The sequence below is a fragment of the Trichosporon asahii genome (assembly GCF_000293215.1).
Source record: "Trichosporon asahii var. asahii CBS 2479 unplaced genomic scaffold scaffold00075, whole genome shotgun sequence".
NCBI lineage: Eukaryota > Fungi > Basidiomycota > Tremellomycetes > Trichosporonales > Trichosporonaceae > Trichosporon > Trichosporon asahii.
This window is the reverse complement of record NW_014040850.1, coordinates 880763-905280: the sequence shown is the minus strand read 5'-3', so window position 1 is coordinate 905280 and position 24518 is coordinate 880763. Positions and strand designations below refer to the sequence as shown.

General features: G+C 60.6%; 6 protein-coding genes across 6 annotated transcripts; 2 read left to right on the top strand and 4 right to left on the bottom strand.

Moving 5' to 3' along the window:
• Positions 1–83: 83 nt before the first annotated feature.
• A1Q1_05875 (exoribonuclease II) lies at positions 84–2998 on the bottom strand (the record flags this gene model as incomplete). Its single annotated transcript, XM_014321084.1, has 2 exons — positions 84–2583; positions 2631–2998. The coding sequence occupies 2 exons, from the start codon at positions 2996–2998 to the stop codon at positions 84–86; spliced, it is 2868 nt and encodes a 955-aa protein (XP_014176559.1).
• Positions 2999–3984: 986 nt separating this feature from the next.
• Positions 3985–4775, bottom strand: A1Q1_05874 (uncharacterized protein; the record flags this gene model as incomplete). The annotated part of the gene is made up of 3 exons (XM_014321083.1): positions 3985–4196; positions 4435–4581; positions 4634–4775. The coding sequence occupies 3 exons, from the start codon at positions 4773–4775 to the stop codon at positions 3985–3987; spliced, it is 501 nt and encodes a 166-aa protein (XP_014176558.1).
• A 5227-nt stretch (positions 4776–10002) lies between these two features.
• A1Q1_05873 (protein-tyrosine-phosphatase) lies at positions 10003–13695 on the top strand (the record flags this gene model as incomplete). The annotated part of the gene is made up of 3 exons (XM_014321082.1): positions 10003–12119; positions 12174–12905; positions 12954–13695. The coding sequence occupies 3 exons, from the start codon at positions 10003–10005 to the stop codon at positions 13693–13695; spliced, it is 3591 nt and encodes a 1196-aa protein (XP_014176557.1).
• Positions 13696–14439: 744 nt separating this feature from the next.
• On the top strand, positions 14440–16191 carry A1Q1_05872 (uncharacterized protein; the record flags this gene model as incomplete). Its single annotated transcript, XM_014321081.1, has 1 exon — positions 14440–16191. The coding sequence occupies one exon, from the start codon at positions 14440–14442 to the stop codon at positions 16189–16191; it is 1752 nt and encodes a 583-aa protein (XP_014176556.1).
• A 405-nt stretch (positions 16192–16596) lies between these two features.
• Positions 16597–18068, bottom strand: A1Q1_05871 (uncharacterized protein; the record flags this gene model as incomplete). Its single annotated transcript, XM_014321080.1, has 3 exons — positions 16597–17571; positions 17776–17796; positions 17859–18068. 3 exons carry the CDS (start codon positions 18066–18068, stop codon positions 16597–16599), a joined length of 1206 nt encoding a protein of 401 aa, XP_014176555.1.
• A 2939-nt stretch (positions 18069–21007) lies between these two features.
• On the bottom strand, positions 21008–22761 carry A1Q1_05870 (carbonic anhydrase protein; the record flags this gene model as incomplete). Its single annotated transcript, XM_014321079.1, has 4 exons — positions 21008–21115; positions 21171–21494; positions 22128–22145; positions 22555–22761. 4 exons carry the CDS (start codon positions 22759–22761, stop codon positions 21008–21010), a joined length of 657 nt encoding a protein of 218 aa, XP_014176554.1.
• Positions 22762–24518: the final 1757 nt, after the last annotated feature.

The following is a 24518-nucleotide window of genomic DNA, read 5'->3' as shown; positions in this document are numbered from 1 at the left end:
CCGAGTGGATCTAGAGTGATGCTATGCATAATGATGTAATAGTAATTGCTACAAGTTGTCTTCTATTGTGTAATCGAATGTAATTACGCCAGCTTGGCAGTGACGACCGCCTTGGGCCAGGTCAGGCCTCCCGAGATCTTGACCTGGACCTCTTCTCCGATAGGCAGAGCGTGGTCGGTCTCGACAGACACGCCGCCGCCGAGATCCGGGGAGAAGGCCGCCGCGTGCGTCATGCCACCTCCGTCACGGACGCGGACCGTGATCGGCTTAGTCAGGTCGACCCTTCCCCTCTCGTTGTCCATGAGGGCCGGGTCGCGTAGCTCGTCCCGCACAGCCAATGCGCGCCAGTAATCGACCGCGTCCTGGTTTGAGCGTTTCGCGCGGCGATCAGCGTGCGTGGCACGGAACAGCTCGCGCTCCACCTCCTTCTTCTCCAGCGGCTTGAGCGAAGCGTCGGCAATGCCCGCATCCGCGGCGAGGGCGCCCTTGATCTGCCAGTGGGCCAGGAGGTCGTCGTATCGTCGCAGGGGCGAGGTGGCGCGCAAGTACGCGGGAAGACCCATGAGCCACGCCTCGCGAGCCTCGGGCGTGACCGTCGCTTGGGACCAGAGGAGGGCCGCCTTCTCCACCTCTCCCGGGGGCAGGACGGCGGTTCCAGGCAAACGCTTCGCGAGCAGGTCCTCGACGGTCGAGCGAGAGCGGCTCGTCACCCGTGGAGGCAGACTGCCTCTGAACAGGGCGTGCACGCCACGGTCGGACAGGAACTGGGCCGCGATGCCGTTCGCGAGGATCATGAGCTCGGCGACCGTCATTTGCGCGCTGGGGAGGGACATGCCGAGCTGGTCCACGGCGTACTCGTATTCGAACGGCTGGGGGGCCGTAGGTTGGGAAGGGATGGAGGCGGGGTTGAAGATGTTCGTGAGCGGCGGGGCGGAACGGACAAAGAAGGTAGAGTACGGCTGGTCCCACTCGAGACCCGCTGAGGCTGTCCGCTTCGCGCGCAACTTGCAGGCGAGAGACTGCAGGGTCCGCAGGTCTGCGGCGTCGGATTCAGAGAGCGGAGCAACGTCCCGCTCCTCGCTGCCAGAGAGAGCGGGGTTGCGCCCAAAGGGGTATCGGCGCTCAGGGGGCTGAACACCGAGCACCTCGTTCACGGCTGAGTAGGTCGTGATGCGCGGCGTGCGCAGCCAGCCCAATCTCACGCGTGTGTCCTTGACGTCTCCGTCGGCAGTCACGAGCGCGCTCATGACGAGCGTTGGCTGCCCCTTTCCGTCTCCAGAACCAAGGGACATGGCGCCCTTGCCCATCTCGTGCGGGAGGAGCGGGACGGTTCCCTCGGGCAAGTAGAGTGTCGAGCCCATATACGCGGCCTGGGTCGCGAGGGCGTCTCCGCGAGCAAGGAAGCGTGTCGGGTCCGCGACGTGGACGTGGATCCAGTAGTCGTCTCCAACACGCTCCAGCGCAATTCCGTCATCGAGCTCCTTTGCGCCAGCGTCATCGATGACGAACGCCGGGGAGGACATGTCTTCTCTGAGTCCATCAAGAAGACGGTCCGACTCGGTCGGCCCATCGCGACCAGCCGGGTTGACGGGGAGCTGGATCCCGTCGATGGCAGCCGCGCGCTCCGCGGACTCGCGCACGATGCTGGCGCGCAGACTGTCGCTGGCGGGAATCATGCCTACGCTCTCAAGCGTTGCAATGTAGTCGGCCTGGTCGATCGTGTCCTGCTCCTTCTTCCCCGCCTCACGGAACGTAGGACCGAGCGACTTCAGCGTGCTGTTTGCCACTGGGCCGGCGGGGAGCGCCTGCGTCGAACGTGTCTCGACCATCGGGAGCGTCAGCACGTGCAGAAACTCGCGATCCGCGTCCTCCCACTCCATGGCAGGCTGGTCGGCGGCGAGGGAGGCCCTCACCTCTTCTGCGTGCTTGGCAAAGGCGCGCATCTCGGGTGCGTCGCTGAAGACTCTGTCGCGGACACGCTGCCTCAGCTCGCGCTCGCGACGGGAACGAACGAGATATCGCCCCGATGCCCACACGCCCCTCTCGTCCGCGACGAAACACTCGGGCTTCCGCATGAGGAGACAGTGCGCCGCGAAGGTCGGGAGCGTGTTCTTCCCAATCGGCCGCTTCAGGTTGAGCAGCGTCATGGCCACCTCGTGCGCGGAGACTGTTCGCCGCTCCACGTCGTCCGCGTACCGCTCCCAGATACCCTCAGCGCCGCCCACGCCATAAGCGAGGAGGTGCCGCTCCATGCGCTCCGTCTCGCGCTGCACTTTACGCAGGAACGCTGACGCCTGTCGCCGGCAGTCGGCCATCGCCTCGGCTTCCTTTCGGCCCAGCAGATCCGATTGCTCGCTCGCAGACGCCATGCCCACGTCCTGCCCCGTAGCCCAGAGCTGGAGCAGCTGCGGTGACCAACAGCCTGCCGACACCTCTTTCGGAATCAAGGAGGGCGGCATGACGAAGGTCACGTCTGATTCCACGGCGGGCCAGATCTCGCCCGTGGCGCGCATCACGAGAAGACGTCTTCGGCCATCGAGCATGATCGTGGCGAGCACGACGCCAATGGTCGTCATGTACGATCTGTCATCAGCTATGCCCGCACTTTTCTTAGCTTTCATTTTACTCACCGTCGCAGCTCGACGACGCGTCCGACCTCGATTCCGGGCACGTCCTCCGCCGCCTCAATGTCGCCGCCGGCAAAGTCGACCTCGTCGCCGGCAAAGAACGCCAGGCGTTCCTGGCTCTTCGTCACCATGCTGTTCTTGTACTTAATTTCGGGTCTTGCGCTCTTTGCGGTCCGGACGGCTGGTTCAGGCGCAGATTCGGGGACAACGGCGGCCTTCGACTTGCTCTTCTTCGCCTTCGCTCCTGGTCGCTTCGCCTGAAGGGCGTCAAAGTCCGCGAGCAAGCTCCCTGCCGAGCGCTGGCTGGCCGCCGTCGATTTTAGCCGACGCTGCGAGGCTACCGCAACCCTGCGGAGTATTGCTGGCCTCATCGTCGTAGATTTGGTTGTGGGTAAGGCTGTGAGAGACCGAGATGCGTATTGATCTTCCTCCCCTCTCGAAATCTCGACATTTCGTCACACGCGAGTTTCACGCGGCCTCCACCTTTGCCACCCAGCAGTGCTCGTTACGTAAATACGCAGACACAAGTGACCGCTCGATTGTTTGCCGTGCCCAGTCGGGCGACGACGAACAACGACGATCACATGCTATGCATCTCTGAATCTAGCGAAGGAACAAGTGAGAGTCAACATTTATGCTTCGATTCAGGCGGGGCGCGATCGTCATAGTTGGTCGTTTTGACTTGCTGCCTCTCGTGTTCTGCATTGGCCATGTGCTGGATCCCTCATGCTGATACGAGCAAGAGAGTTGCTCTCACGCGTCATCGACGACGGGACGGGGCAGCGGGGAAGGCGTGGGGGACCGCTCACCGTCACCGCATGCTCCGCGCGGGGGTCGGTCAAACGTGCGCCGCATGCGTGCGCCGATCGGACCCGACGGCCTTTAGGCTTTCACCCCAGACGCGTTCTGAGGCACAGCATTAGGCAGCTGGCACAGTCGCCATGGCAACGGGGCTCGTTTGAAGATAGGGAGGTATGTTACATCGGAAGTGTCTATGAGTGTCCGTCTAGTGGTTGTCTGTCGGGATGTACAATGCTCGTGGTTGTGTCTATGGATTAGTGGATATGCTTGAAGATGTCGCTCGAGAGGGGAGCGCAGGACAGTGTCGAGTAGGTTACAGTGCAATTCGGCGTGCCGTGCGGACGGCCGAATTGCGATATCGTACTTTCGTCGATGTCATCAGGTTGTACAGGTGAGGGTGAAAATGTCGTGGATGTCGCAAGCCATTCTGCGGGGTGACTTTCAAGTGCAGGAAGCGACAGTTCGCGGGTGACAGCCGCGCTGGGTGCGTGCAGAGCGGCAGAGGGGCGAATTGTGACTGGCCGGGCACAGAGTGTGACGGCGATCGAGAATAAGCTTAGAGGGCCGAAAGCGCTGCCCCGAGTGCGGCGGTGAGCAGCGCCCCGCTCCAGACGAGGGGGAGGGCGGCACTGTGCTTCTCCAGCGAGTCCTTGATCTCCTGGTCGTCGCCCGTCTTGTAGCTGACAGGCGCGAAGAACGTCGAGTTCGCTGCTGATCCGTTCTGGGCCTGCACGGCGCAGAGGTTGATAAACGTCTGGTTGTCAGCTCCTGGATCTCCAAACCGAAGCATAGCACACGTGCACAGCAGAAAAACGCATCGCACGGCCACCGGCTCGCACGCCGCGCTGTTCGCCATCACCCGCCGAATTGTCGAATTGCGGACCGATAGGCTAGACGCAGGGCGGAGGAACAGGGTCGCCGACTAGCGCACACCCCAGCCGACTTGAAACAAGGGTGGCTGCGGTGACTCCCACCCTGTGCTGGCAAGCTGGCGAAAACAACTCACGGAGAGGTCCTTCTTGATGAGCGCTGGCGTCGTCGAGCACGACTCGCAGTTGCTCGCCGACTGGCTTATCGTCGTGTTCCCGTACTCGCCGTTCGGGTTCTGGCCCGTGCAGAGACAGGCGAGGAACTGGTTCGAGTAGAAGTAGTCCTTTTGCAGGGCGTCTGGATGTCAGCTCACCCAAGCGTCTGCGAGAACTCACTCTTATCGCTGAATGTGTTGCGGCAGTGTTCCAGTGTTGTTGACCAGGAGGCACACGAGTCGAGACATACGGAGCCCTCGTTCGTCGTGATTGCGGCGGCAGGAAGGGCCAGTAATGGCGCAGCGAGGAGGAAGACGAGCATGCCGGAGGAAGGGGAAGGGTGGTGAGGCGGACAAAGTTCTGGCGGTCGACAGAGGGACCGTAGCGAGTTATGAGAGACAAGGAAGAGCTGAAGTTGCACAGCAGACAAGAAAAGTTGCACAAACAGGAGTGCCGATCGATTTCTAAGGCTGCAGCGGTGCGGCCGTAGCAACGCGGGCTGGCGGGCACGAAAGGCGTGGGAAGATCGAGGCTCGGGGGAGTCTGTCGGAGGGATAAGCTGGCAGTCGCGTTCGCCGCAGCACCGATATCAAGGATAGTGAATGAGTTAGTGTGAGATGCTGAAATGGAAAGCCGGACGCGAATGCATTCTTTGCTGCGACGACTGCGACACCGCCAGAGCTGCAGTGGGCAGGCTGGCGGAGCGGCCAGCAACTTAGCGGGAGTGGGTCAAACGCATGCCTCGCCTTCGCGCCCCCAGGCGACAGGGGCTGCAGCGTGCAGGCACTCGCACGTCTGAAATCTTCGGTAGCAGCGGCGCAAGCAGAGCTTCCTCTGCGGGGAGGGGGCGGGGCGTACGAATACAAAGCCGCCAGCTCCCGTCGGCATGGCAGGCTATGGTGCGGTCAGGTTTTCGACGTTTCGTAACACTGACGAGAGGGGACGGAAGTCAGCACCGCCAGCCCAGGGGCGGAAATGGGAGACGCAGGGACAGCCCTTCAGGCGGCTACGGGCCGTCAACCCGCTGAGTATGCTTCAGCCTTTGCAAGCAGCTCCCTGTTGAGTCTACACTTCAGGTGAAGCGCAGGAAGACAAACGCGGCGAATGAAGGGCACCGCAGGCAGGAGCCTGAATGCGCGAGTCCCCAGTTGAGCCAGAAAACTGGATCCTCCGCTTCACCAAACTCTCTCTGGTCGGCCAAGCCCCTGCTTCCCGCCCAGGAATCCAAACCGTACCTGATCAACCCAACCTGGCTCGAGGCATGAAACCCAAGGCTGTGATGTTGGTTCCGGGTCCGATTTCGCTGCCGCGCTCGTCTTTGACATGCAACATCCCAGCATACCGAAAAATCTGTCAGAGTTCGAAACGCACAGTAGAGGAATGGCTGACCTAGTGTGCGCCGACAAACTGCGCTCGCAGCGAGAACGCAGCACGCAGTCCGTTAGGCAGAGGAAAACGATGAATGTGGCGCGATTGCAAGGTCTGATTGCTGGGCATGGGAGACGCTGAATGGGCATGAATGGGTGGCGCCTTCCCCGACGGGTTCGGTGGGGATTTGTGAGATGATACATTTGACCCAGCGTCGCAGGGGCGCAGCAGGCGGCAAGCGGGCGGCCACGCCACGAGACCGCCATTGTTGTTCTGCCATTGTATCATGTCTGAGGATTGCATCAGCTAAGAATACTGGAATCTGCTACCCGCCCCTTTCGCTGTTCGCCGTCTCCGCCGTTGGCTGCCGCTTCCGCTCCCGCAGCACCTGGCGAGCATGGACCGCTCCATTCGGAGCGCCAGATATAGACACGGCTCCGGCCCCATTCACCGCTGCTATTTCATCGTCTCACTACAACTCCAATACCACATCTGCAACGACCAACAAACCGCGCCCTCTTCAGATCCCAAGACATTTCTGACAGGCAACTACGATCGCCAACGGCAGAGCCTGGAAGGGCCGAACGCGTCATGCAGAGATCGGAACCGGGCAATGGAATGTCTCGGCGCCTTCGTTGATGAACCGAACGGGGCCGTGAGCGCTGCCGAACACAGCAACGAGCGGAGGTCTCGTAACTGTTCCGAACCAGGTGTTGTGGGGCGGCACGGTGGAACGAGCTTGCCCTAGTCCCCGCCCGAGATCGGGGAAGCCGCTGCATTCCTCTGGAGTTGATTACGTAACCAATGAACAGCACTCGGTTACGTAACTGAACAGACCAGATCTTATCAGATTGTCACTGACAGCTGACACGAAGAACACTTGTAAACCATGAGTGTCTCACGTGGTCCACGTGTGTCCTATTCACGTGATTCGAAGTCTGAGCTTCGCTTGGCCGTCAGACGTGACGTCACAACCTCTCCGCCCCATAAGGTTCGGCGAAGCCAGTGAGCGCCCGGAGTGACGTCAGTGTGTCACCAAGCCCAACAGCCATTGACGTCATAAGGCTTGGTGTTAGCCTCGGTTCAGACCTTTCGGGCCCTGGGCGGGAAAAACCTAACAAAGCTTAGTCCAAACGAGCTTGACGAGAAACGGCAGGAGAGGCCGGAGGGGGGTAGTCACCATCGTGTGCGTGTGCGTCCTCGCGGTATCCTTGGGTTCGGTCGTCATGTGCTCCGTGCGGATTCGGAGGAAGGGAATGCGGGTTCGGGGCTCGGTGACGGACACCGAAGGTATAAGCGAGCTTTAGGTTGCCTTTGCTGGAAGGGAGAAAAAACTCAGGACTGCTCTGTGTGTGGCAGAAGCATTGGGGAAGCACAGCTGGAACAGAAAAACGCCAAACTGCTGCGCCAGAACGCCAGTGCGCCAACGCGCCGGCGCGCCGATGCGCCTGCCTGCCTGCCCGCCAGGCCAGGTGGAGAAGGCGCCAATGCGTGCAATGCGCCAGCTCGAGACCCATAACGCCACTGAGGTCACTGGTGCATGTTTTAGTCCGATGCGTGCTCGTGCTGCTTGTGGCTGGTTGGCCGTGCTGCCTGTCCAGCAAACCTCGAGTGTCCTGGAGTGCATTCCTGTATTCCAAAGAGTCCTGCACACTTGGCCGAACAACGAGCGCACGAGCAAATGAGAGCGAGCGCAACAAGCATGTCTCAGCGCCGTGGGGGAGCTCGCAGGAGACCATATATTATTCAGCTGACCAGATGTCCGCGGCCGCCCCTCGCTTTCAGTAACGTTGCCTCTTTGATTTGAAGGCGCCTCATCGGCCCATCGATCATGCACGATCGGGGGCAGCTGACGCAGGAGAAACGTCTCAGTTAGATCTCCGCTCCGGGCTGAATCTGCATCTAGGCAACTGCCGCGACTGCGCTTGCGTCACACTTGAACACTGCCGAGGAGAAGAGACGAGCGAGCGAGGCGGATGAGGCGCTAACGTCGCTAAGTACTGCTATCTACTCATTACGGACCCGCGCTGCCTTGCGGCAGCGCTCGAGCGCAGGAACCAACGCCAGCACGGGTGTCGCAGATGTAAGCGATACATTGCGGTCGAGACTTGGCCGTGCGCCGGCGCCGGGCGTGCCGCAGACTCTGGTCTCCTCGCTAGCAACAACTGAGTGCGGTAGTACGCGTGCGGCCCAGGATGCAAGTGTCCGTCTTACCCTTCGTCGCTCTCTGCCCGGGATTGTAATCGAGCGAGCATTCGCTTACGAGTCTGTACAATCCTTCGGACGACTGCCTCGTCCGATTCACATTTCCGCAGCTGAGCAAGCCCGAAGGTCATCGGGTTGCCGGGTCGCGGGTCGCTTACGCTGCGTTCGGGCTTGAAAGGTTTAACAAAGTGCGTTCCCGGGCTAATACGAAAGATTATCAGGACGCACGCAAGCGACTTCAGGGTGCGCAGGCTCGCGCATGCACCGGTCTGCAGGCAGGAGAGAGCGGGCAGCAGGGACGACGGAGTGGCATGGACGAGCATGGAGTCAGGCCGTCAGTGACGCAGAGTGGGGGCAAGGCCCGAGGAACAATGCAAATGAGCAGGCGAAAAAAGCTAGAGAGCTGTCAGGAACGCTGTCATAGTCAGGGCGGCCAGGGCCGGGCAGGCCAATCCTGACGCAATGGTTGTTCATAGACCGAAAGCCCGGGCACGCCGAGCGTGCGCGGGGTGGCGATTAGGTTGGATGATTAGCACGTCGGGCACGACATTGGGGAGTGCTAGGTGAGGATTAGCACTGGGGATTAGTAACGGGTCGGAGACGGTGCAGGACGGTTGTTCGCTTCCTGATTCCTCAGGTCTGTCAGGACATGGCGTACCTTTTTTGTGACCTGATCGTCTGACGTCTGACGTCTAGGATGCATGGGCCAAAGCCGTAGCCGTGGCCCGGGGCGTGGGTACGCCGCCAGCACACCAAAGTCGCCAACAAGCAGCCCGTAACCCGTAGCCTGAAGCGCCGCCGCCAGTAACCAGCCCAACCCAGCCGGCTCATAGCTCATAGTCCAGAGCGCCAGAGCCCAGCGTCCGCAGGCGCCAGCCAAAAGTCACACTCACCTAGTAGTGTGCCTCACCCGCGTACCAGCACACAACCCGCCTACAGCCTCGCACACACACCGTACGCCATCCGCTCACACTTCCTTATCGTTACCACAAAGACTTGGTTGCATCTGTAAGCATTCCATTCCAGCACTCTTGCATCGACCACATACCACCTCGATCAATCGCCGCCGCCCCGAGGCCCGACACCGAGCACACACACCGCCATCGCTGTTTTATTACGTCCTCGCTTTTCTCCCCTCTCCCCCTCGCCCTCTACCACCGCGCTGCCCTTCAGCCGGTCCAACCTCCTTAACCCCGACCACCCGCGCACCCCGCGTCAGCGACAAGCGCCCGGCCCAGCCCAGCCTCCTCTCGGCACTGCAACTGGAACGCGAATCCGCAGAGCCTGTGCACCCGAGTAGCCCGCCCCCGGCTCACAGTGCCCGCATCAGCATCCCGCAGAGCTGCAGAGCCGAAGAGCCATCTCTTTCCTTCCTCCACCCTCGGAGGTTGAGTCTCTCACACCACTGCCGCTGGTATCACCCCGCCGCCGCTTTCGACACACCGTGGGCTTTGTCACCCTCATCTCTCCCCCTCGTCTCATTCCTCCACAACACCTTCCTGGCCTGACATCCGTTCGACCTTTCTGACACTACCCCACACTACACTCGCACCTTACCAACACACCACTCCGAACATCGAACCGCTCTTCCTCGACGACTCGACAACGGCAGCCGGCTACTGCGATTCGGTTGTCTTCCCACCTCTCTGTCGTCCAGAGCGATCATTCGCCCCCGCCTCACTCGCCCGTGCGCCGTGTTTGCGGGGGTGCTGAACTCGTTAGTTCTCCTTCCCCTCAATCATTCCTTGATCACGTCCGTGTCTTGCGACGACATTCGAACAGCTTTCGTCATCTCGCAAGGCTGTTATTGTCTTTGATTGACGTTGACCGACAAGGGACGGGGCCGTTCACACTTTCAACCCCACATTACATCCCCCCTTCACGCTACCACCATTGAGCCTCCACCATCGCTGTTCCTCTAAGGCGATCTTGCTTAGCCACGGCTCAGACCGCAGTGTACCACCCTTGGACTTGCAATGAACATCGAGTCCGAGGAAGACTATCCGATACCTCACAAGATGCCCGGCGTGCATGCAGGTGGGGTGTCCGGAGCCGCCACCACTCAGGTTCATTCCACACATGAGCGTAACACCGGAACCTCGGTGCTGCCCTCGGCGAAGGCTAAACCTGCGTTCCGTCTGAGTACACCCCCTCGCCCGACTGGGCGCAACACTCTCCACCCCTTTGGGAACGCCAGCGGACCTGTTGTGGGCAGCGGGTTCCCTAGCTCAACGCAAGCGCGCTCCCCAGTCCCCCCTGTCATGTCCCCATCAGACTCACCTGACCCAGAGTCGTCTCCGTTTCGCCGCTCTCCGACATCAACACCACCGAGGCTGAGTGCCCCGCCGCCGTTATCCTCTGACCCTCCTGCGGGTTTCTTCGCGGCCGCAAGTCAGCAGCCGTCGATGGAGGCGTCCAGCTCCAAGCCGCTTCGGAATCCATGGCACGCGCTCGCGGCGATGTCGGGGGCTCCCACGCCTGGTTTAGAGATGCCCTCGTCCTCATTGCGTAGCTCTGTCCTCGGTGACCCCTTCGAGCAGCTCAACATTGGTTCGACATGGAGCCAGCGTAATCTGAGTCAAGGAGGCTCAGAGTCGCCCGCGCCTGGCCCGAGTTCCACATCAGCAAGTGATGCCAACGGCCAGAGCGGCGCGCCCAGCGGACCCGTCAGCGCTGGCGGTCTTGGGGCCATGTCGAGCTTCGATTCGCGCAGAACCAGCTTCCCTGGAATCCGACCACCGCCCATGGCTCTCGGTCGACGTCCGTCTGGGCCAACCGCCGGATCCCCCACCGCCCCTTCGACAGGCAACTCGTCATCATCCCCTCTTTCATCATCGACATCGTCATCGAGCCCAATCAAACCCCTTGCTGTCGACGCCCTCAACAACGTGATCGGCGATGGAGCGCAATCGCTTGTTCTAGACCTTCGACCTCCCTCGTCCTATGACGCATCTCACATCGAAGGAGCGTGCTCTATCTCGATCCCCTCGACGCTGCTGAGAAGACCAGGGTTTGCGCTGCCGAAACTCACACAAATGTTGAGTCCCTCCTCTCAGACTGCGATCTCGCAGTGGCAGCACAAGAAGGACATTGTTATCGTCGATCAGGACAGCAACAGCCTGGCCGACAGCAACCTGATCCAGGCGCTCGCCACGAAGTTCGTCAATGCCGGGTACTCTGGCAAGATTTGGTTTGTCCAAGGCGGTCACACTGCAGTCGCCGCGAGCACATATTCAAACTTGGTGTCGTCCGACAAGCACGAGCACGAGAATGATCAGCCGGATTCTCCTTCCAGAGGTGACACAGTGCCTCCACTGGGTCTTGGGCGCCTCTCCAGACTGGCTTTCACGCAGGGATCTACGACGTCACCGTTCATGAAGCTTCCGGCCACGACGGCGGCGAAAGTGCACGCGAATCCGTTTGAGATCGACAAAACTCTCATGGGGCAGGCCACCGCGGGCGGCCCTCCGCGGATCCGGCCAGGCGAGCCTTCCAGGTCTCGATTGCAACCGGCGAACCCGTTCTTCGACAACATTCGTCAGAATTTGGAATTGTCGCATGGCGGAATCACAGAGCGCATTCCCCTGGCGCTCTCGCCCTCTATCGTTGAGCGCGCTGGTGAACTGCCGACGTTCCTGCGGGAGCTCGTGCAGATGCCGGAGAAGGACAGCATGGACTTGCTCGCGGATCAATTCTATCGCATCGAGCTCGGCGAGCAGCAGCGTCTGCAAGCGGTCATGCAGACGTTGTCGCGGACAAACGGCTGCGAGCCGGATGCCACGACGACTGCACGTAGCGCTGATGAGGTCGAGCAGTTCATGGCTCGGGACTGTGGCAAGAAGTACTATCCGTTCTCGATCACTGCCGGTGTCGAGCGAGGCACAAAGAATCGCTACAAGAACATCTGGCCGTACGACTTTTCTCGTGTTCGCCTCGGCACTCCCGCGGAGGACGAATCGGATTACATCAATGCCTCCTTCGTTCAGCCCCGCGGAACCAGTAGGCGGTATATCGCCACACAGGGACCTCTGGACGCCACCTACCGCGACTTCTGGACTCTTGTTTGGGAGCAAAATGTGCACGTGATCGTGATGTGAGTGACAAACCCTATGACGTTTTGGCGTGTGTGGTATGTGCTGACTGTCAGGCTGACCAAACAATTCGAGGGCGGTTTAATCAAGTGCGGCAACTACTGGTCGGAGCAGACTTATGGCCACTTGCGTCTGCAGCTTGTGTCTGAGAGCGGCGGAAAGGATGTCGTCGACCAGTCCAGAGTGTCTGGCTTCGATTTTGGCTCGCATGTGCCTGAGGAGAGCCCAGCCCCTGCTGGCAACATCAAGCGTGTCTTCCATCTGTGGCACAACGATGAGGGTCCTCGCAAGATCACCCAGATCCAGTGCACGACTTGGCCAGACTTTGACGTGCCTGACTCACCGGAGGTGCTCCTGAATCTGAAGAAGGACGTGGATGGTGCCATCGCCGAGATGTGCACTGGTGTGGCGGACCCTTGCAACTTGCCACCCATTCTTGTGCACTGCTCCGCCGGTGTCGGTCGAACTGGTAGCTACATCCTTGTGGACGCCATCGCGGAAGCTCTCCGCAGAGACCTCATCGACCCTCACCACAGGCGTCCATCCGCAAACTGCGTCCAAAGCGCAGTCTCGGAGCCTGGAAAGTCGGTGTCGTTTGCTGATTCTTTCTCCAGCGGCAGTGACTCTTCGCAGCAGAGCAGCCAGTCCCCCGTTTCTCGGATGGACTTGGACAAGCCGTCTTCCAAGTCGGGATCGTCGGAGATGGACCAGGACGAGACAGACTTCTCGTCGCTGTTCTTGCCTTCTGAGACGGCGTCCCGCCACAGCTCCCCTTCCACCAAGAGCAGGTACGTAACATGTATCACCCGCATTTGCGCCATGGCTGACGTCCCCAGCCCCGACTCTGAGCAACCTGTGCCCGTGACGCAGAGCCACCGTCCCCATCGCCAGCCGACGTCCATTAGCAGGATGAAGGAGCCGATCTTGGACGTCTTGAAGGGCATGCGTGTTCAGAGGATGAGTCTGGTTCAGTCTCTGCGCCAGTATCTCTTCGTTCACCGTGCCATCATCTCGTACTATCTGTCCTGCCTGGATGACGACGACGTGAAGAGGGCTCGCATGGAGACGGAGGCCGAGCAGAACACTCGGTCTTTGAACGCAGCCATGTCGGGCTTTCCCTCGAGTGGCACGACCGAAGCGCACAACGAGCCGGTGTCCACCGATAGCGGCTCCGGCTCTGCAAGCTCCAGCGCCAGCACCAGCGCAGGTGTGAAGCCGAACGGACGCAGTGGCAGTGCCGAGAGTGCCAACACTGGCAGCTCCGGTTCCTGCGGAGGTTTGTCCCGGTCATTAGGAGGATTGACAACTTCCACAGCAGCGACCTCGTTGCCAGCCACGGACGACGAGTCCAACTTCAAGCGGAAGCCGTCTGCCACGGATCTGGCCGAGGCAGACGCCCGGCTGAGATCGAGCCTGCGAAAGAGCCACCAGGGGTTCGAGTCGGACAGCAGCAGTGGTTTGTCCAAGCGTCCCAGCTTTAAGAAACGCCGGGGCAGCGGCGGCGAACGTGTCCCCGTCCGACCCGCGCGAGGCGAAGCTGCGACGGCTGGAACGAACCGTCCTTCCACCGGGGAGTGATCGCCTATCGTCGAAGGCTCGCTCCTTTCGCCCGACCGCAACTACAACATAAACCAAGTCACAATCATCGCATCCCGTCACATAGACACCATTATTGCATTTTTTACATCAACCCATCCGCAAAACACATTCCAACATGTGTCTGTCGCCTTCTCAGTCCTAGCCAGAGCGAGCTTGTCCGACTGTAACTGTATCCATCGTCATGCAACGCAGAAAGCAACAGCAGCTCTTTGGAGAAGCTTCACATCCCCACCCCCCCACCCACGAGTCGCTCACGACCGCCTTTGTATCAGCACAGCACAACGATAGCCCATGTCTCGAGGTCTTGTTCACTGGGTCCCTTTGTGCAGCCATAGTTCTTGCATAGGAATAGTATCGGCTCCTCATGTATTTTTGGACACCTCAACTGCAGGCGGCAATTTGCCACCCACGTCATGTAGGAGGTGCCTCGAGAAATGCTTCCGTCGGCTGTCCGCTCACCCAGCATAAGTCTCACTACGAGCCGTCATTGTTGCTTTGTGCTGCTCCAAGTTTCCTCGTCCTCGTCAGCCGCAGCGATGTCGGAAGTGCACAAGTTCGACGCCACCTTCAACCGCGTCGCGGGCACGCTGACGCTGACGTCGACGACGCTATCCTGGAATGCGACCGCAGGCCAAATGGACCGGCAGCAGCAGGCTCTGAACCGCGTGATCCGTACGTCCCGACTGACCACCCGTGCCGACCCGATCGCTGACGGCAAAAGGAATGATGGCCTCGAAAGCCGGTGCGGCGAATACGTCTCTGAAGCTGCTGTTCAAGGACGATCTGCCCAAGGGTGGGCTCACGTTCAAGTTCACGAGTCCGCAAAAGGAGGCAGACAGGCAGCGGGTGCAGGACCTCCTGATCCCGTTCGTGCAGGCGAACAAGACGGCCGAGAGTGCCGCCGCCAGTACCGCTGCGGGCACGCCAGCGGGCGGAACGCCGGCAGCGGGGACGCCGACCGCCGGCCCCTCGGGCGCGGGGGGTTCTGGGTCGGGCACAGCCTCGCCTGCCGTCTCGACGCCGGTGGGAACGCCGGGCACGCCGTCAGCCCTGGTGCGGAAGCGGAAACACGAGGACGACGCGAGTCGGAAGCGGACGAACATTCTGCGACAGCGCGTGCTCCGCCGCGACCCGACGCTGAAGGAGCTGCACCGCGCGCTCGTTCTCGGAAAGCAAATCAGCGAGGACGATTTCTGGAGCGGGCGCGAGGCGCTTCTGCGCGCCGAGGAGATAGCGCACAGCCAACGACCCGGTCGCAGTTCCCGCCTGCTCGACGACCGATTCGCATTGAACGAGCAGCAGCCCGCGTTTAAGGGTGGCACGGGCGTCGGCGTCAAGAAGGCCGAGAGCGGGCCGCTGAAACTGAACATCACAAAGGAGCTGACGCGGGAGATCTTTGAGGAGTTCCCCGTCGTACAGGACGCTTATGCGAAGCACGTCCCGCCGCTCTCAGAGGCCGAGTTCTGGAAACGCTACTTTGAGTCTACGCTTTGGGAACGGCATCGTGCCTCCACGCGAAAGACGGCGCTGGACGGCAGCGCGGGCAAGAAGGACGACATCTTCGACGCATACCTGGAGGATCCGGACTGGGAACTGGCACCACGGAAGGAGATCACGGGCGGCGTGGAGACGTTCCTGGACCTGGCTGCGACGGAGGAGGATCACGGCGAATCCACGCTCAGGCGGGACGTGACGATGCAGGCGGGCAAGCAGCGCGAGTCCCTCCCTTTGATCCGACGGTTCAACGACCACTCGGAGAAACTGCTCAAAGCCGGCGGCAGCAGTGCGCCAGAGGACATTGTGTCGCAGATCGAGCTCGAGGAGCTGAACGCCGCCGAGCCCGCGGCCCCGATCGCGCTCGATGTGCGGGGTCCAGACGTCGCCGCGTCGGCATCCACGGTCTTCCTGCCCGGTTCAAGTTTGGAGGAGAAACGCGCCCTAGTCGAGAAGGAGGCGGCCAAGGTCTCGGCTTGGTCGCCAGACTTTGCCGCCGTGTGTCTCCCCAACCCCGCCAACCCGGCGCAGGACAGCGAGCCCTCGCCCGAAGCGGCCGCCGCATTCGCATTCCAGCGCGACGCCCAGGCCGTCGCGACGCGCACGGTTCGGGATCTCTATCTCGCCTCGAACGCGGCGTCGCAGCCCCTCTCCCGCCTCCCGGCCAGTATCATTGAGGAAATGCGCCTGTTGCACAATGCGACGACCGAGTTCCTGCGCCAATACTATGGAGCCATCCACCCCCCTCCGCCCGGCGCGCTGGGCGGACTCACGCCACAGCAGAGACAGCAGAAGGCCGCCAAGATGCTGAAATACCTCCAGGGCACGGAGGCTAAGATTAACGCTATTGTGACTATTGGCGAGATCGAGCGTGTTGACCCCGAACGTATCCGGGCCGTGCTTGCGCCGACGCTCGGCGCGGTCAAGGTCGCGCTGGAACGGGATGCGAAACGGAATCCGGCGCCGGTGGCTGCTAAATGATGGGCAGAGTAGAGGAGATAGACGACAAGCGACAGGAGTTTTTGTACAACACACATGTATCACTGCATTCCGACAAGAGGCAACTTTAACCCCTCTCGAGCATTATGCGTAAGTCCCTCTCGAGCATTATGCGTAAGCTGCTACACGACGTGAGAACCGCAAACAGAGGGCAACGTAACCCCCTCCTTCCAAAACGCCGTCACCATCGGTCACTGGCACCGGCACGCCGGCACGTACCTGATCATCGTTCGGTGATGTCTGCCTCATGCCGAGGACACGAGACAGGAAGATACACTCAACCGGCTCGGCTGATTCACTTCATATTTCATAATATGGCAACTTGTACGTGTATCGATGCCCTTCATCCTTAGGGAATCGGGCGGCTACTAAAAAGCATGTTTTGGTCTAGGTAGAAGAAAGAAAGGAGGTGGAGAATGTTATTAGTGTGTGATTCGGGGTCGGGACTAGCTTGGAGTTCTCGGTTCGCTCGCTGCGGCTTAGACGAGGAGGAAGCCAGCGGCACCGGCGATCGCGGCGACGACACCGGAAATCTTGAGCGCCGAGGCCGAGTTGCCGTCGCCACCGGCGGCGCCCGGCGCCCCCGGCGGCGCTGCCGGCCGAGCTCGTGGCGGCCGAGCCGGCAGAGCCCGCCTGCGAGGTGAGCTGGTTGACGCGGCCCTGGGACGACGAGGTCGAGGACTGGCCGGCGGCAGCGCCAGACTGGCTCGAGGCGGCGCCAGCACCGGTCTGGGAGCCAGACTGGGAGCCGGACTGAGAGCCGGTCTGGCCAGCAGCTCCGGCACCACCGGTCTGGGAGCCGGACTGAGAGCCAGACTGGGCGGACTGCGAACCAGACTGAGAACCAGTCTGGCCAGCACCGGCGGCGCCAGTCTGGGAGCCAGACTGCGAACCGGACTGAGAGCCAGTCTGGCCGGCGGCACCGGCAGCACCGGGGGTCTGGGAGCCAGACTGCGAGCCGGTCTGCGAACCAGACTGGCCAGCGGCGCCGGCACCGGTCTGCGAACCCGACTGGGAGCCAGACTGAGAGCCAGACTGGCCGGCGGCACCAGCACCAGTCTGCGAGGCACCGGCCGAGGAGCCGGAGGGAGTGGCGGACTGGCCGCCCTGCTGGCCCTGCTGGCCGTTGTTGTCACCGCCGGTGGTGCCGCCGCCGACGATGCCGACGCCGTTGCCGCCGCTAGTGTCCTGGCCCTGCTGGCCCTGCTGGTTCTGGTCACCACCCTGCTGGCCCTGGTTCTGGTCACCTCCCTGCTGGCCCTGGTTCTGGTCACCACCGCCCTGGCCGCCGTCGCCACCCTGGCCACCCTGGCCACCCTGGCCGCCCTGGCCGTCCTGACCGTTCTGACCGTCCTGGCCGTTCTGGCCGTTGTTGTCGCCACCCTGGTTGTTGTTGTCACCACCGCCCTGGTTGTTGTTGTCGCCGCCTCCCTGGTTGTTGTCACCACCCTGGTTGTTGTTGTTGTCGCCGCCCTGGTTGTTGTTGTTGTCACCGCCCTGGTTGTTGTTGTCGCCGCCGCCGCCACCGCCGCCGCCCTGCGTGCAGCGCTGGCCGATCTGCCTCACGGCGTCGTCCCAGTCGGAGCCCTGGGTGATGTCAGCTCACATTCCGCAGTCACCGCCGATCGCCACAAAGAACGGATACTCACCTGGCACTTCTCCCAGACACAGCCCCAGAGAGCGTCACAGCCCACCGAACCGGTGCACTGGGCGAGACAGCCGGACTGGCGCTTCTCGAGCGGCTGCTCGTACTGTTCGTCAGCTACAATCCGCTCAACGGGAAGCTCTTTCTGCTCTGGAGTACTCACAGTCGCAGCAGCGAGGAGGGGAAGGGTAGCGAGGAGAACAGCAGCCTTCATTTTGGTTGCGAGGAGTATTGTGTGTGGTAGGTGGGGTAGAAGAGGAAGGTAAGTCTCTGAAGATTAGGCACTTAAGAGAGCTGGGAGTAGAAGATGTTGAAGAAGAGAAAAGAGAAGAGAAAGACAACACGGCGGTAGTCTAGCGCAGAGTCGCAGCAACGAGGGGAGCGGGGCGGTGGAGACGGGGGAAGGAAGATGGTGGGGAGCAGCAGAGCAACAGAGGAGGGGAGGCGCTTGATCGAGGCCCAGGGTCTGGGTCCAGGTCCCACTGGCTCGGCGCTGAGCTGTGTCGCTGCTAGCGAAAGAGGATAAGCGTTGCGCTAGACGGTGTATCGGACTTCTGGGATCTGGGGTGAGGCCGGCGAACAGGAGGGCGAGGAAGGCAGCGCGCAGTCTGGCAGCTGGGCGGAAGAGCAGCATCATTGAGCCGAGGAAGACACCCAGGGCCCTCTGCACCCTCTGTTGTGCATGCTTCAGCCTGATGCAATGCAATACGCTCAAGCTCCAACCCAAACTGGGCTCCCCTGGTCTGGTGCGTTGCATCCAACTCGAAGTTGAACCAGGCATGTGCGTCACTGAAGCGAGCCGTAGAGACACTCCGCTGCTGGTCGAGCGCATGACGCCGCGACAGTTGCGGACCCTTAGGCATCTGTGTCGCGACCCTTAGATTGATGATTTTCGATCCTCCGTAGTCAGCCAGGTCCCGTGGCCAAGCCTTGCCCTGTGGTTGGCCCAGGATGCCGGTATCACTGTTGGTACTGCTGCAGCGCGACGACGCTGAACTGAAAGGAGAATTACATACTCTCGGCTTTGTCCTGAGCAGTGAAATCATAATCGACACAGTGGAGGCCGAACACACTGCCGAGGGCCGCGGAGCAGTACTCCCTGCTCACCGTCATCTGCTGCTTGCACTTGCGTTCATCCCTGTCATGACACGAGGCTGACGAGAGATGTCGATACGAGGAGGGAAGACGAGGTCTTGCATCATGCTGTTCTATCTTGAGGTGGTGACGGGGAATGCTGTCGGGGGATAGACACAGCGGGGGAAGCTTTTGCGACGGAGAAGCGAGCGCCCAACCACAAAAAAGTTGGCAGCGGACGCAGAGCTAGAAGCCAGCTCTGGCGAGGTCAAGGGGGAAGAGGGTAGCGGGGGCAGCGTGACAAACTCTGTAGCCTTCGTACCAGAGATGTGTTCTCAGTGCTGAAGCGTTCGAACCGACACTAGCTGCCGGGCGGAAGTATATACGGAAAGGCACGCAGAAAGGCACCTGTGCCCCTCTGCGTACCTTCTCCAGATGAAGCTGAGCTTGAGCGTGTTGAGCAGCGTGCGGCGCGAGTAACTTGTGTCAACTGGACGGCAGAATGTGGGTTCACCTCTCCTCCCTGGCTTGGAGGCCAGCAACGGGGGTGAATGAGCTGCTGCGCAGAGAGAAGTGGGACAGCCAAAGCCGGCGACCTCGTGAGCTTGAAGCGATTCAGACAATCATTGACGTATGACGAACGGGCAATCACCGCTGCGGCATGAAACCTGTTCCCCTTGGCCGACTCGAGGTCAGTCACAGTGGGCCACAACATCGGAGTAGTGGGTGTTGTCATGATTGCTCAACTTAACGCAGGCACGCACGCACGTCCGATCTACCCCTCGAGCACATACGCTGCGCAAGTGGGATGTGCAATGGGCATCCAGTCACCTCTCGTAGATTTCTGCCTGGCAACGAACTGACGCGCCGAGCACCCCGTTACGTCACACAAGTAGCCCTGGCCTGAACTGAAAGTGAACGCTGGGCGTCTTGGCGCACTAGACCCTCGGAAGCAGATGAACGCTCGCTGACGCCAAGCACTCCACTGGATCCCTTTGCTGGCATCATTGTTGAGGTCATGTTACGTCCTGGGTTGCCTGCATGGAGTCTCTGTCGGGATATGTCCGGCAAAAGCGGCGTCTTCGCTCTATGAGGAAGATCTTAGGCGTTGTCCGATCAGCAGCTGTGCGTGATGACAGAAGTGGAGGGCTGGAAGCGAGTCGGATCGGGAAGCAAGGTGACAGGCATCCGACACCGCGAGCGACCGTAGCCGTCAGAGGCAGCGTAAACTGACTGCACATAGGCAACGAGTCGCTGCTTCCAGCAGAACTGTTTGGACAACGCTGAGCACTCGAACCGACCATTCTGTCGCAGACCTCGCAGGAGAAACTATCCTGACCCAGATAGACGCACTCTGTTACGATCGGGATCGTCGGGTAGGATTCTGGCACGCTGTTGCACAGCCGGCGGATTTGGATGCTGATTGGGGTGTTCTCTGTCGACTTCCCGCCCGTCCTGAGCCGTTCTGGGCCCAGACACGTGCACTCCCACTGCCGCGCACCAAATGCAGAGAGAACCATCCGACAGGCCGCCCGTTTCATTGATCCGCAAGTGGCCGCAAGCCACTCAAAAACCCAATCGTCCGAAGGGCGCCCATTCCCGTGCTTGGTAGGCATTGGCTGGAGCGTAAGAGAGGTTAGGACAGGGAACAAGTGAGCGAAGTGAGTTTGGGAGTACATAAACCTCCTGCCTTGGCTCGACGTCGACTCCGAACTGACGGACCAGCGTACGCACAGCATAGCGCGACGTGTCTCCGAGCTCCCGACTTGCTCTCCAACTCGGAAGCAAGATCGCGTCCAGGCCAGAATACGGCGCAAGGTTCACGAAAGGTTGGTAACACCCGGATTCTGGTGCAACTTACTCCTCCGACGCCCGGGGCCTAGCCGGCCGATATGTTGCGATGACTGGGGACATGTCGCAAGCATGCGCCGATAGTGATAACTCACCTAGGTGCCTTCATAAGCGGCAGGCATAAGCTTGACCCACTGCACGAGACACGCAACGGACGCGCTACCCCGCCGCACCTGTTGAGACGAACATTGAACTTTGACACGTACTGATGCTACAACTTCTGACCAACTACGCCGAGGGGGGACCACGCGAGATGCCGAGGTCGTGGCAGCGCCCGCTAGCCAGGTCGTACACCCAACCGTGGACGTAGACGTCCTTGCCCTTGGCCCAGGCCTCCTGCATCGTCTGCCAGTCAGCTCTCCGTGTCACTCAAACCAGCTGAATCACTCACCGCCGAGTTACAGACGTTCTCGACACCCTGCTTCACGTTCGCGACCATGAGGTCCTCGACGGTCGCATCCGCGCCGAGCCCGGCACGCAGCTTGATCAGCGGGCCGAGGAACTCGAGCAGAGCGTTCGAAGGCTCCGTGTCAGCCGGAAGGGAGTGGGCGGCGATGCACCCGCCGCACGCCGTGTGGCCCGTGACGATGACTGGGGTCAGTTCTGTCTTGCGATGGGGGTCCACTGCGGACGGGTAAAACGCACCGTGCTTCGTGCCAACGTGCAGGACACCGTAGTTCAGCAGCGCATTCGCGGACGCATCGTCGAGGTGGAACTGAGAGTCAGTGAGTTTCCCGCGCCTTGTTCGTCGTAACCCTCGGCACTCATCGCGCTCTTCGCCTCACACGGCACCAAAACTCCTCCCCCACTCAGAGCGTGGACGAGATTTGTGCAAGCGCTCCTTGCTTGCCCTGGCGGGCGGGCAACTCGGCGGGCGCTCAGGCCACCATCCCCCCAATGGCCCCGGATATCTCATCTCTCGCAGCCCAACGCCTTCGAGTGCCACCTCTGCTCCCCGGATTACCCATGTCGGGTTCGGCCACCGGCATCTGGGGAATGTGCTCAAACGCCAATCCGCAAACGGAGAGTCTCAACGGAGAAGCGGGCTTGCTCTGGCGCACGGTCATGCCGTACTGGGTGCGTGATCTGACCCCCTTTGGACTTCCCCGGCGCTCAGAGCTTCACGGTCGGTCCAAGCTCGAGCCGCCCTCATCCTCGTTCATTGAACGAGGTCACGACTGATGTACACATCGGGCGTGCACAGTGCCCAGATCCGGGGCGCCCGGACTCTCTCGAGTCTGGCGTCGTCTGGGGCCCAGGAAAATGGTCCGTGCGCTTCTCTGCGTGTTCCGCCCGGTCGACCCTATCTCTTGCTGACGCCGATACTGATAGTTGACCTGAAACTTACCTGGTTCGCGATGTTGCGCTAAGATCGTCAGCACGTTTAAACCAGCGAGGGTCTATGGGAAGGGATGATCGCTCAGTTGAGCAAAGCCATGCGCTGGGTGTGGCGGATGAACAATCAACGCTAGTGGTGACGCAGGCTTTCCAGAGTGGGGGGAGACTGCGGACGCGCACTGTGCAAAGCAGAGCCCAGCTCTTGCCATTCCCTCGGAGTGCTCGGACTCAAGTGTCCGAGAAGAGTCCGCAAACAACATCAGGAATAGATCCGAGAGGAACATAGCGGAGGAGGGGTCGGAAGCTTATCGCCAGCGGATGTCCTCGCGATACCGAGATACGAGGCGGCCCGTCCCTGCCACTCCGTTCCCGACAGCTCTCCGTCCACTAGCCGGAGTTCCGAGCACGGCAAAGTATCCCGCCCTCAATGCACTCACGTGAACGAAGACGTCTCCTGGCTTCTTGCCAAGCACCGTGGTCTCGGGCACACGCGAGTCGGCGCATCCGATCCAGAGGAAACCGGGCTTCTGTCCAGTGGCCAGCGTGGGCAGGAGCTCCGGGTCGTTCTCAGCCGTGTTCTTAGCCCAGCTCTCGTTGGTAGCCAGGAGGGCCTGCAGCTCGGGGAAGTCGGAGACGGAGGGCATGGTGGCAGTGTCTTTTGGGTCGTGAATGTCGTGAAAGGCGGTGAGACGTGACAAGAAGCTTAGCCTGCGAGGGTGCGTGGTCGTATCGTTCTGGGGCGAGCAGAGAAGCGTCGACATGGTGCCAGACCACCCAGCTTATAAACTGCTCTCGCTCCGCTCGGACCACGCGTTGTTCTGTCGTTTTCCCGCGAAGATAAGGCAGACCAGAAGCGGAAGCGGACAGTGATGATTGTGCAGAGGCTGGCTGGGCAGCTGGGATGGTGAGATCACGACTGAACGTGCTTGTCATCATCTTCGAACAGTCTGTGTTCATCAGGTACCTGTGCTCATCCCCCTTCGTCGGTCAAATCGGAACCCGTGACTTGGGCACGGGGGCATGCTAGACCTCTTTGAAAGGATTCTCGGGCATCTCGGACAGGAACCTGGTGTGTGTGCGCCAAGGCGTTTGGCGGGTCTGGCATCAGAGAAGAGCACGGTGCACAGTGCACGGACTATGGAACACTTTCTTTGGGGAACACGGGGCTGCAGAGGAGAATGCGGGGAAGGACGGGGCCATGCACATGGGCCGCATGCCGCAAGTTCATGGTCTGTGGTGCGACCAGTGCTGCGACCTGAAGGGGACGGGTGTGAAGGGGGAGGAGAGTACGAGAACAGGAGCTCTCCCGAGTGCGAGGGAAACTGAACGATGTGACAGGGGAGCGACACCGTGCTGTTTAGACTTCCCTCGCGACTGGTAGGGATCGATGAACGGCGAACTCACTCGAGGCAGGTTCACTTGCTGGCAAAAGAAGAGAAGCTGGCTCGTAGACTCAGTCATCGAAGCAAAGCTGAAAGCTGATGTGAAAGGGGGAAGACGTTGGACATTCAGAATCTCGCGAGGGAGGCGAACCTGTCGAAGGGTGACTAACCTTGATGGAGAGGGCGCAAGCGGCATGTGGCCGCTGTCGCTGGAAGCCCTGAAATACAGAGTGTTAATTGAGGGTGCAACAAATGCTAATCGGCCCTTTGTTTACAACTTGTATCGACTAACGCGCAACCGCTGGCCACCGGTGCCAGTAGTAGTTGATGGGGGTACCCACCCACACTCTGTGTGGAACTACGCTCCTCCTCATGCAGCAGCCAGCATGCACCAAGAACTCCACCAGATGCATGGTCAGTGGATTCAAAGAACAGTGAATGAAGGGGCAGGGTCCGTGCGTGAGCGCCAGCCCCCTCGCTTTTTCGACGTTAAGCGGCTGCTTTCCCGAGCTGCAGGTCCGTGAGACTTGGCTCCGGCCACATAGAGATCTGGCCGAGAACTCAGTGACCCCTGTCACTTGTTAGTTGGCGTTCAGGACCGACTCGAGGAGGTGTCTGGACCCTATCTCTCGTGGTCAGTGACTGTGTCAGAGCGGCAGAGAGCTGTTCCTGTCTATAACTGGTACTGAAGCGCACCCTCTTCTGGGAATATCGGTAATTTCTGACCGGGACCGCCACCTGAACAGCGGAGCTGTGGCTATGTGCATGCTGCAGTGCACCCTAATGCATAACTTCGCTGCACTCAGCCATGCGAACGATAAAGGATGCATGCTTTTCAACCTCATCTGTCCGTTTATGTCCGCTGTGATGCTGTGATGCACAGTTGGGTGTCCGGGATACATAGAGGCAACTGCAGCGTCATGATGCACAATGCTCATCGGAGTCAAGTGAGAGCTATGTCCCAACAATGAACGTGCACTTCGCAGGTTGCCCAGCAATCTGCTAAGCTGTGAGAATTG